The sequence below is a fragment of the Pteropus medius genome, unplaced genomic scaffold (genome assembly GCF_902729225.1).
Source record: "Pteropus medius unplaced genomic scaffold, Ma_sr-lr_union100, whole genome shotgun sequence".
Classification (NCBI taxonomy): domain Eukaryota; kingdom Metazoa; phylum Chordata; class Mammalia; order Chiroptera; family Pteropodidae; genus Pteropus; species Pteropus medius.
The window spans coordinates 10,100,473-10,112,314 of record NW_024355205.1 but is presented as its reverse complement, the minus strand read 5'-3'; the positions used below and the strand labels follow the sequence as shown (position 1 = coordinate 10,112,314).

The window sequence follows — 11,842 nt, the reverse complement described above, 5'->3', positions numbered from 1 at the left end:
TGTGGCCAATTGCAGTAAGTGGTTGGAAAAAACAGTAGCTAAATATAACAGTGACAACTTTCACAGATAACAGGATTCTGACAGTCAAAATGGCTCCAAGGCCTCAGATTTTGATTGGTTAGTGTGTGTATAAGTGTCCGTGTGTGAGTGTGTGTGTGTGTGTGTGTGAGAGAGAGAGAGAGAGAGAGATTTTGGTGCACATTTTCTAAAAGAATAGCAAATTTTCTTTCTCTTTATGTCATTTACTGTCTTAAGATGCATGGATCCTTGATTACCCTCTCTTAATTAATCCTGTATTTCTTAGCAATCTAGTTACTTTATTTTATTTCTAATTGCATCCTGCCTAGGAAAAATGGTACATCACTGGAGTACTAAGTTTGAAACACATAATCCAAGATAAAAGAAGTAAACTATATAAATCAGATTTTTTGAGTCCCAGTCATATCCTGGTATGGGATGAGGTGGTGATTTATAAGACTTATCAACATCACAGTGCATCAAACTTGTTAATAAACTAGCTTTCTGTATAACAAGTAAAAGAAAGATTTTTTTTTTTTTTTTAAATGGGAGCACGAAAGGCATGGCATAGCTGGAGTTAAAGGTTCAAGCTTTGTATCCTCTATATATAATGTATTATGTTTTTCAAAAACTTTTTATTAGGAAAGCTATACCAGACGCATAATCACTATACAATGATTAAACATTACCTTTACAATTTATAATCACTGAAATTACAGAATAAATATATGCACATTTCTTTTGAATCTTTGTGTGTGAGAGAAAACATTAAAAGTGCTTCCTACAAAGCTGTTAGTGATATATACCCAGTTGCTTTTTTATTTTTTTTGTAATATATATATATATAAGAAAGTGCAGATGTTTTCTCAAAAATCTTGGCATCAGGATGAAGTGTCACAAAGAGGATGCTCATCCCTAGATGTGTGCCTCCGACTGTTAAACCACCAGGCCTCCACTTCAGTAGGATCCAGCCTAGAACATGACTTCCCAGGTGGTAGGAAAGATGTTGTGAGCTGTACACTAGGGGTGAAGGAAAGGTGGAGTTATGGAGAGGAGACAGATGGATCAAACCCGAACTAATTAGATAGGGTTGAATGGGAGTGGCATGTGTGGGTGTGGATGCTGTGTGTGTGTGTGTGTGTGTGTGTGTGTGTGTGTGCTGCGTGTCGGTGTGTGTGTCGGTATGTGTACCTGCACCAGAAGCAAGAGGCTGCAGGTTTAGGGACCTAACTGTCTGCAGGGATTTGTTATTTGTGGGTATGTGTGTGAGAGAAAAAAGAGTGGGTGAGAACATTCGAGCAAGACCCGCCCCCTCCCTCCCCGTCTTGCAGTTTCCGGGCATGCAGCAAACTGCATTGTTAATACATGTACAGAATCTGTGCCATGATGGGAAGAGGAAAGAAAGCCACAAATGTCAACTTGTTTCTCCCCTCCCTGTCAAACAAAACTACAACTGAAAAGAAAAAGTTACTGAAAATAAAGACACATTGAATTTTACTTAATTAGGATCAATACAACGATCCCCAATATACCTTATACATGGCACAGTCAAGTCTCAAGTTTCAGTATAAAAAAATAATGGTAACATTTGCTGGCAAAAGTCTGCGAAGGCACTTCATTGATTAATTATCTGAGTATGGCCCTTCCTCCAAATCACATCTGAGAGGGGAGCACATACATCTGTATTTTCTAGTTATCATGCGGTTTCAGTTCTGTTCAGGGCAGGGAAGTTTTTGAGAATGGAGTTATTGGGACAAGTGTAAAGGGAGCAGGGGATATATTTATTTTATTTTCCTTTTCTTTTGAAAAAAAAAAAAAACACTAATTTATTTTTCTGTTTCTGTTAGAACCTATATGCTGTCTTCTCCAGGACTTCGAGGTAATCCGGCTTGGTTTGAAGTTTGGCCCTTAACTCGAGGTAATCACTTTTTTGGGTTTGGTGGTCTGTGAAGCCCTTTCCAGCCGAGAAGAGAAGGGTTTCTTTGAGCCTGGCATCCTGCTGTAAGTCTGGGTATTGCATGCCAGGAGGGTGGACGTGCAGTTCCTTTAATTTGGGCACTGTGCCATAGAGACAGTCCACGAATCCCACTGTGCAGGGGGCTGGCTGTGGCCTCTCTCGGTCTAGTAGCATACTGCCACCCCCACAGCCTCCCCCGGGGGGAAACAGCACCACCCCACCATTCTTCTCATGGTGGCGGAACCCAGCCAAGTCTCCCCCAGTTCCTGCAACTACCCCTGAAACCCCACCAGCTGCTGGGTGGTGAGGGTGGGAGTGATGATGATTCACCGTCACTATGGTGTTGAGCTGGGAGCTGGACACTGCCAGGGCCCACTCCTTTTCTTTTTCCAGCAAGGTCCGGTAGTTGCTGTGATTCTCCTTGGGCGTCTCAGCAAACTGCTCACTTCCTAGGAGAACCTCACCCGTTCCTGGCGGTTGTGTCCCAGGACCCCCATGTTCTGCACTCCCTGCCTCCTGGCCTGATGAAACAGCCACTTCCTCCTCTTCACGTGGCTTGTAGATGGGGTTGTTGCACATCTGGGTAACTGGGTGCGGGATGTACTCATATACATGACCTACAGGAGGGGCCTTCTCTGGGGAGGAAAGAGTTGGTCGACCCCCACCTCCACTTCCACCCCCACCACCTCCACCGTCTTCAAAAAGCCGGTGGCACTGCATCTGGATGCCAGTGAGGTCCACACCTTCTTGCCGCTTGCTTCTGAAGGGCAGCTTCTTCCGGCGCCGGCGCAGCACGTAGGCAAAGAGGCCTGCAGCAACAAAGATTGCTGAAAACAACAGAACCAGCAGGCTGAGAATCAACACAGAAAGTGGCACAGGGCCCCCAGGGGGAGAGAACTCATAAGGTGATGCACTCGTTGGCCCCCCAGCAAGGTGAGAATCTCCAGGCTGGGCTGGAGATGCTCCAGCTGGTGCGGTGTGCAGCATCTCTGGGCAGAGAACTTCCAGCTCAATAGTGCGCACATCACGGTGGGTGAGGTTTTCTGGGCTCCTGCAAAGCACATCACCTACTACACTGACCGAGCTGATGGTTTCGATCCACTGTTTGAAGGGAACCAGGTCACAGGTACAGTCCCAAGGGTTCTCATTGAGGTCTATCTGGACAATGGCATTCAAGTGTTCTAGGACACCAGCCACAGGAAGGTAGAGGAAGTAGTTTTTCCTCAGGTTGAGCCGGGCCAGGGATGTGCCTGCAAAGGCGTCCGTTGGCAGGGTCCTCAGTAAGTTATTGTTGAGGAATAGTAGCTTCAAGTTGGGCATGAGGCTGAAGGCTGCAGGCTGGATTTCCCGGATGACATTGAACTCAAAGTACAAGTAGTGCAAACTCTGTAGGCCTCGAAACATGCCTGGTGTCAGCTTCTCGATATCATTGCCATTGAGAAAGAGGCTCTTTAGGTTGGGCAGGTTGATGAAGGCCCCATCCTGGACATAAGAAATACGATTGTTCCCGAGATGCAAGAGATCCAATGAAGAGAAATTCCAAAAATCAGAACGGTATATTTTCTGAATCAGATTGCTACTCAGGTACAGTTTCTTGGCATTCAGTGGCCTTGGAAGGAGTTCAGAAATGTTATTAAATCCTCGCTCTTTGCAGTTGACAGTCAAGCCAAGGTCATTGATGTGCAAATTACAGGTACACCCAGTAGGGCATATGATAGGAATGGGTGGTCTTGTCTGATAAGGAGCAATGGGAGGTTGGTTTGGACCAGGGTATAAAGCTTGGGATGTGGAAGGTGGCCTTGGTGTCCGGGGCTGTTTGGTGGGCTTGGGCTGTTTGTTTGAGGACTTGTATTCAACAGAAGAAGCAGTAAAATGGACAGAGGACAACATTGAAGAAGGCTTGGTTGGCCATGCATTCTCCTTGTTTGATGACAAGTGGGGAATCCCCAAACTAGCCTCCACCTCAGAGTCAGACAGCAAGGGACAGAGTTCTGTCTTCCTGATTTCTCGCAGGTCCTTCCCATGGAAATGGAAAGGGGTTTCACAGGTGATGTCTCCCACCAGAGCAGTATAAGGAATGCGTTCCAGCCAACTCTTCAGTTGCACAATCTCACATGTACAATTCCAGGGATTTTCTTCCAGCTGGAGCTCCATCAGGCTTCTGCCAATGTGGTCTAGCATTCCTCGATAAAAAAGAACCTTTAACCTGTTTCCACGTAAGTCCAAATGGGTTAAGGAGACAGCCTTAAATAAATTGGTTGGAAGCATAGGGATGAGATTATCATTTAAAATCAGAACTCTCAGTTTACTTAGGTTCCGAAATGCCCCACTCTCAATACGTTTAATGACATTGTAATCTGCCTGCAGATATTCGAGACTTTCTAAGCCCAGGAAGGTGTCATTTCTGAAGACATCTAGTTTGTTCTCATGTAGATATAGCCTCTTTAAAATCTTAAGACCATTGAAAGCTCCTGTTTGAATGTCCTGCAATGCGTTGTTCCCAAGGTTAATGGACACAGCGTTATTTAAATGAAGAAAACTGTTGGTGTACAATTTCCTCATTGAATTCCTCTGCAGATACAGTTTAAAAGGTCTTGACCAGAACTCAGTAATTTGACTAATATTTGTAAATCCTTTGCTGTCACAATGTATATGAAAGAGGCTTTCTTTAACTTCACAGTAGCATGGATCAAAACAGGGCTCATCTATTTCCTCTGAGTCCTCTATCAGGGGAATTGGGGTAGTCCATCCTAGAGCAATTGTGCTTAGAAGAATAATCCACAACATCCTCCCTCTGTGAAGCATCTCAGCTATGGAAGGTTTCATTGTTCGTGGTTGATTACAAAACTGAAACAGAAATAAAGATGCAGATTTTTAGTTGTTAGTCATATGCACTATTCTAATTGACTCCTACGTGTGAGGCTTTTTAAGAATGACATAAAAACTTTTGCAGTTGTTGAACTGACACCCAGAGCAACCTATCAACATGTCTAATTTGCCCTATATTTTAAATTTAGGAGACTCTGAAATACTGTAACATATGATGATGTTTTCCTGCCATACTTGGCAAAGGGCATATTATACAAATAAAAGCAGCCTTCCTTGCTGCTTATAGCAAGCAAAGAAACTGGTATACAGTGATGCCTTTTAGATATAGGCAGATTTAATAATAATGGCATTAATTTGGCCATTACACCTGTTTGCCTGTTAAAACTCACGTTGATATCAGAGATGCCTATTATAGATCTAATTGAAACTCTGAGGGAAAAAAAAAATTCTTTAAACTATAGGTTTCTACTCATAAAAACACATAATTAAAAGTTGTTAGCTTAAAGAATATAAAGTACGAGCCCATTGCCCAATATCAACTGTTCAGATGTATGACATTATTAGTATCTCTGGAAAACTTAAGATTTCTCTTAAGAAGTGATCGCATCATGCTTAATTACAGTTAATGCTCAGTAATACACTATACCCTCGCCCTATTTTGCCCAAACACAGATTATTAACATCTCATTTAATTAAATAATTTCTATATATGTGTATCATTTGACTCTGTGAACCTTTTAGGAATGATTAGTCTTTCTAAAGAATAAGCTCTTACAATTGTAGAGCTAAAGATAGTGACAGTTAAAGGATGCTGGACCTGGGAGTGTCCGTATTAACAGCTTAGTTTAGAATGTCTGTGCCTTCGAGATCAACTGAGGAACCCTGTAAAAAGCTGGAATTAAAACGGCAGGTGGCTGGTTAGAGGACAGTTGGGTAGTTAAAGGCAAGAAAGTGAGGAAACCTTGATACTTATCTGCTGATAAATTATCTATCACATGAAATACATTTCAGGAAAGACATCATTCTTTTTTAATCTGAAGAAACAAATGCAGTGTACTATTGTAATAATACAGAGCCTTCTCCTATGGCTCTCTTTTCTTGCCTAATATCAGTATATGAAAATGCGTACATAAATAAATTATAATAATGCAGTTTTCTTAAACTGCCCTTTCTGAGTCACTGAAATGTCAATCAAAATTGAATGGTTGTTTTTAATCAATAAAAATAAACCGGAGTTTTTAGCATATATTTTCTCTCCACACTGAGATACATACATTAAGAAATATTTAGTTAACCCTCTAACTTAAAAAAAAAAGATATAATTTATAGGGAGGGTGAAAAGAAGAAATTTTCACATTTAACTTGCATATAATGTACACAGCTGTAAGGAAAGAAGAACCAGTGAGAAAGCAAAGAGAAATCTGCCTCAGGCATGCAATACTCAATTTTTAGAAACAATTAAATGGAAAAGAGAGAGAGAGAGAGAGAGAGCTAGAGAGACAGAAGGCAGATGAGACTACATTGCAGTATCAATCTTCCTTATAAAATATTAAAATTTAAGTTCTTTCTTCATTATTTTATTTAAATATTTTTCTTGTTTTTGAGGTCCCTGAGATTTAGGCAAGAAAGGCTCCAGATGTCTTTGACTTACCTATTTTGCAGGAGATTTTTTTTTTTAGCATTGAACATTGGGGGAAAAAAAGAAAGGCTTGAGTTTATAGATTCTCTCCCTCTCCATCCCTTCCTTTTGCTGAAACTGAAGCAAAGGGGGATAAAGGAGGGTGGGAGAGACTAAGAGGAAAAAAAAATAAATAAAATAAAAGGCAGTAAGCTTGAGACGTGCTGGGAATGCAATGGGCCTTTCAATGGGCTTCTTTTGGACACAGAACTGCCGCTTGGCACACTCAATATAGGAGGGAGGAATAGGGGCTGCTGCAGGCTCCCAGCTTCGCTGTCGCTGCTGCCGCCGCCTCCGAAGCTGCTTTCTCTGGGTACCGGCAGCACATCTTTGGGTACTGGGAGGAAGGGCGGGAGGAAGGCAAGGAGGAAGGCAGGCTCAGTCACAGTGCAGAATCTCGGACTTCTCTTGCCCCGGCTTTTTTTTTTTTTTTTTTTAATATGTACTGTAACCCTGGAACCGGCTTTCCACGTCAATGAAAATGAGCTCAAGAAGGGGACGCACCTTAGCATGGGGTCAGGCAAGGAGAGCACTAGAAGCCTGACGAAAGAGAGAGAGAGAAGAGAGAGAAAAGAGAGAGAGAGAGAGAGAGAGAGAGGAGAGGTGTGGGGGGCGGGGAGTGTTTAAGGGAAGAGAAAAGAAGTGGAGGGATAGAGATGATAGGAAGGTGGAGATGGCAGGGGGAGGGGTGTAGGCATTTCTTTTCCTTTTCTTAACTCTCAAGGAAACTATCGTCTGACTGGTTTGCTTCTCTAGTTCCCAAAGCTCCTTTCTCTGGTGTAAACGTGTCCAAAAGTATGCCCATCTTTCAGAATTATCCTTTACACAGCACAGACACTTCTCTCTGAAGAACGAGATAAAGGGAAATTCAGGTCCCCAAAACAGAAGAGCTGAAACTAGCTAATTCTTCTTGGGTGTCCTGAATAAGAGCTCGGGCTGCGAGAGACTTGGGTAGAGTTTAGCCTGCATTTTGCTTTGATCTCTTTGCACCAGGAATCCTTTTGTTGTGCTGCAGCTCAAAACCTTTGATTTCCTCTGGGTTCAACAACCCTATGTTTGCTCCCACCCTTTTAAACACAGAGACAAGCTAATACTCTGGAAGGAGATATAGAACACTTGGGTAACAATGATACATTTTACTTTCTTCTACCAGGAAAGACCTGGCAGTGGTGGTGGTTGGAGGCAGTTTGGATTTTTTTTTTTTTAATATTTTAATTTTGTCCTGCTATTTCTCCATGATATTTTGGGGAAGGGGATGGTAGTAAGTTGCGAGGTGGGGTGATTGAGGGAAGAAGATGTCGCAGTATATGGGCACTACCAGATCATAGTTCACACAAACCTTCTAAGAAGAATTTTTAAAGTCTCAATTGATGGTTCTACAGCCCTATCTGCTAGGGGGAAAGAAATGCATCTTAGTGGAGAAACTGCAGCAAGGGAGTCCTGTTAGCAGACACTGTGAGTTGTCAATGCACCCCCCTCCCCCCTCCCCCCGCCCTCCACACACCAGTCCTCTCACCAGCTCATGGAGAAAGGAGGGACTTTGTGGTCCCAAAAAGACTGGACTGAACCTCCATTGCCCAAGGGCTCAAAGTTAGCTAGGAGAGATGGCTTTCCCTGAAAGCACTTTTTACAAAACCAAATTTTAAAGAAAACAGTTTGTGTATCAATTTCTTATCATTCTAAATAGATATATATGTGTGTGTGTGTGTGTGTGTGTGTATATATATATATATATATATATATATATATATATATATAATAACCTAAGTCAACAAAATGTTCCCTTAAGTTGTGAGAGATTTGCGTGATATTTTGCATTTAATATGACCGCACAAGTGTTGGCCACACCACGGTAGCTAAGATTGGAAACAAGGATCAGAGACTAAGCAGGCGGGCAGGATTCTCTAACATATTACACCCTTAATATTCCAGACCCACCCTATTTCTCAGATAAGTCTCAACCTAGAAGCAGACCAACAGCGACAGCCTGAGCTCAGAACCAGAGCAATCCCATCTCCATTACCAGCTGCCAGTACTCCCACGGCCGCCCCACCCCCACCCCCCCCCGCCTACACACCCCGCCTTCTGCACCTGCACCCGATGTGGACCTTATCGCAACCCATGATGCGATGGAATCGATGGATAACCGGGAGGCTTCCCTAAGCTTCCCAGTAACTGTAAATGGTCCTCTCCACAATCATTCTCCGTTCTCTCGAACTACAACCCCCTAAATTCTCGATTTGGGCCACGTCCTGAAGGCTAGTTTACCCATGTCCTTTCCTTTATCTCAGTATAGCTTGTCTAAGCGATAGGAAGATCTCCAAAAGTTGGTGTGAAGGGCCCTGGAGCTTCGAGTTCATCTGCTTCCTGCTGGGAACGTCCAGTATCATTTGTTCACCGGGAGGACAAGAAACCCTTTCTCCCCAATGTGCCCGTTTCCCACCTCCGCCCCTTCGCCTGATCTCCGAGCTCACTAATCTCACATATCTAAGATTAAATACTCCAATATGGAAGCAAAAACGATCTCCCCTAGAACAAATAATTAAAATGCTGCATCATTCATTTTCTGAACAGCTCTGAGTTTTCTACAGATCCTTTCCCAATCTGCTGTCGCCAGATGAAACGCACAATGGGAAATGATTAAAAGCTCATGCCGTTTCCTTTCTATCTTTTACAACACGAGCGAGCGATCCACTGGGGGAGGGGCCCTTCGCTCCACCACCTGGCCTATTTGTTGGAGTTACTTACGATTTCCAACCCCAGAAAAGGGGTCCGAGGTTATGTTAGTCTCCAGTACCACGCCTTATACCATCGTCCTTACAGCCAAATGATCCAGTTCAAAAATGCAACAAACCCCTAGCACCTGTGAGCGTTCAGAAGCCACTGCGGCCAAACTCTATTGCTCTACAATGCACATCCTACATGCAAGAAATACTGGTTTCAATTAGGCAAAGTAGGAAAGGATGGCGGCGGGTACCTATCCGTGCAGAGCGCTCACGATCTCCCAGGTTTACTCCGAGAGTCTTCCCAGCGGGAGCTGCAAACTCTCTGGAAGGCTCAATTGTATCCATCATGCCGTAGCCCTGCAGTTCTTCCTCCTCCGGCTACCAACTTTTAGAAAGGCCACCAAATCACGCTTGTAATCCTTCTAAGTGTTTCCACCTTTGAGATTTGCAGAGAAATGGTCGCTGCATACCAATGGGAGAGCCGGGCGCGCACGGAGCGTGGCGATGCCAGTGACAGGGAGCTCACGACCACAGCTCTATATGCCCTCGAATGCAGGCAGGCAGCGTGAGTGTCCCCAGGATTTCTTTTCTTTTCTTTTCTTTTTTTAAGCTCGGTGCTCTCGATTCAGTGGTGAGCTTCGCGGTCCCGGAGAGCCCTGGCTTGGTGTCTGGGTCTCTCTCTCTCTCTCTTTCTCGCTTCCTGAAAGGTTGTCACTCACAGCGCAATCCCTGCCCGAGGCCTCCTCCGAGCTGAGATGGGACTAGCCCTTGCCTTCTCCGGATGTCTTTGCTCTTGATCCTTTGGGTACGTGCGAGTGGGGCTGGGTGATGTGTAGATGAGAGAAGAGGGTGGGGAGAGGAGGGTAGGAGGCAGGAAGGGGGCAACTAGATCCCAGAACCCAGCATTGGCCAGACGGTGAAGGGGGTAGGGGGTGGGGAGGAAAGAGAGAAAAAGAGAGGATACAAATACAACGGCATGGCTGTGCACACCAAATGCGACTTGGATTTGGGGACCTCAGGCAAAGCACGAAGGTATAGCGATACTCGTGGCAGAGAGTGAACCCCCTGACAGCTCACCATTCAAACATCCTCACTTCTCGAGCCAGAGCGGGGGGCGGAGGGGGAGGGGGGACCGCGGAACGTTTCAGGCCAAGGAGACGCTCGCGGCGGCAGCATCTTTTAAGACTGACCTGCTTTAAAAGTACTACTTTAATGGTCTAGGAAATAACTAAAATCGGATTGCACATTACTTACCAACGTCTGCACCCAAACTGAGAGCGCGCCAGGTCGGGTATTAGGAGGCAATATACGAAACGCTGGGCTGGAACCCGAATGCAAATCTATCATCCACCCCCAAATCGCACACGGAGGGAGAGGCGCTCGGGAGCCCCCAGATCAGCCCATCGCCGGAGCCTCCGCCAGCTTGTCCCCCCCGCACCCCCGGCCCCTCCTCCGCGCCAACTGTGTAAATCAGCAGCCGCAGTCCTCTGGCCGCGCATCGCGGCAAATCCCTGCTTAGGAAGGAAGGAAGGAAGCAAGTGATATTCTGGTTCTCTCATATTCTCATTCTCTCTCTCTCTCTCTCTCTCTCCCTCATCGGTCACAATTTGGCAGCTCTACAAAGAGAAACCCTATAAAATCGAGTGACAGAAAGTCAGCATTCTGTGGATTGATTTTAACTTTGTTTGCAATTGAGATATGGCTGTTTGGAAAATTACAGTCTAGGCCCGGGGTGGGGTGGAGGGTGGCGGATCAAATTAAGAGCATTTGAGCTATATTGGTGGGCGGTATCGCTACATGCCTCCTAGAAGCTGTTTCCAAGTAATTTGCAGTAGCCCCCTAAATTCATGATACATGGGTGACAATTCGAAAGTACATATATTTCCTCATCTGTTTACACTCGCTAAGAGGGAGGAAAATAAAATCGTGTGGGGGCATTTGTTGGAGAGATGTCGGATACCATTTCGTGACGAATTAAATAAGGACACTTGAACAATTATTGTACCTATGTAAAAGTACTATTACAACATTATAAACCCACTGGAGGCGACCATTACCCCCACTGCAGACATACTAATGCAGTCATTTAATGCTCCATTCAATCTGCAGTGTAAACCAACGCAGTTCTTTTTAATGGATCCCTTCCATCAGCGACTGTGTTGGAGAAAGGGCAGTCTTCTACTAACTCCCAAACTGAATAGGAGGTAGTGCGGGAGGAATCGTCTCCATATCTCTTGTCATTCCTTTCTGAAGTGTATGCAATAAATTGTCATAGACTAGGCAAGTTGTGTAGCTATCATAATTGTAGACATAAAATGAACTCGACCCTGTTTTCAGAAGCTTTCAAAGGAACTCTTACTCAGCCCTTGCAAAGAGACAGTATTCTCTTTTAATTTATAAGTGAGAATCTTTGAGAAACAGGCCTGGAGATATGATTCTAACGTTTATTTAATGGATTTTCTATTGTTAATTTATATTATATACATAGAATACCACAGATCTAATTCCATATAACCTTGATTAAAAGAGGAAAGGATGGAACTGGTGGTTATAGTGAAAACTAGAGGTCTGTGGAATTTTTTAGAACCTCTCTCTCTCTCTCTCTCTCTCTCTCTATATATATATATATATGTG

General features: G+C 44.2%; 1 protein-coding gene across 2 annotated transcripts; it reads right to left on the bottom strand.

Annotated features, from left to right (window-relative positions):
* Positions 1 to 1,192: 1,192 nt before the first annotated feature.
* SLITRK3 (SLIT and NTRK like family member 3) lies at positions 1,193 to 10,648 on the bottom strand. Of its 2 annotated transcripts, none has more exons than XM_039857785.1 (2): positions 10,463 to 10,648; positions 1,193 to 4,822 (listed from the first exon to the last, which is right to left on the bottom strand). In XM_039857785.1, exons 1-2 carry the CDS (start codon positions 10,553 to 10,555, stop codon positions 1,862 to 1,864), a joined length of 3,054 nt encoding a protein of 1,017 aa, XP_039713719.1. In that variant the 5' UTR covers positions 10,556 to 10,648; the 3' UTR covers positions 1,193 to 1,861. The 2 variants fall into 2 exon arrangements, with proteins under 2 accessions (XP_039713719.1, XP_039713720.1); XM_039857786.1 differs by lacking the exon at positions 10,463 to 10,648 and adding an exon at positions 9,460 to 9,880.
* Between the last annotated feature and the right edge of the window lie 1,194 nt (positions 10,649 to 11,842).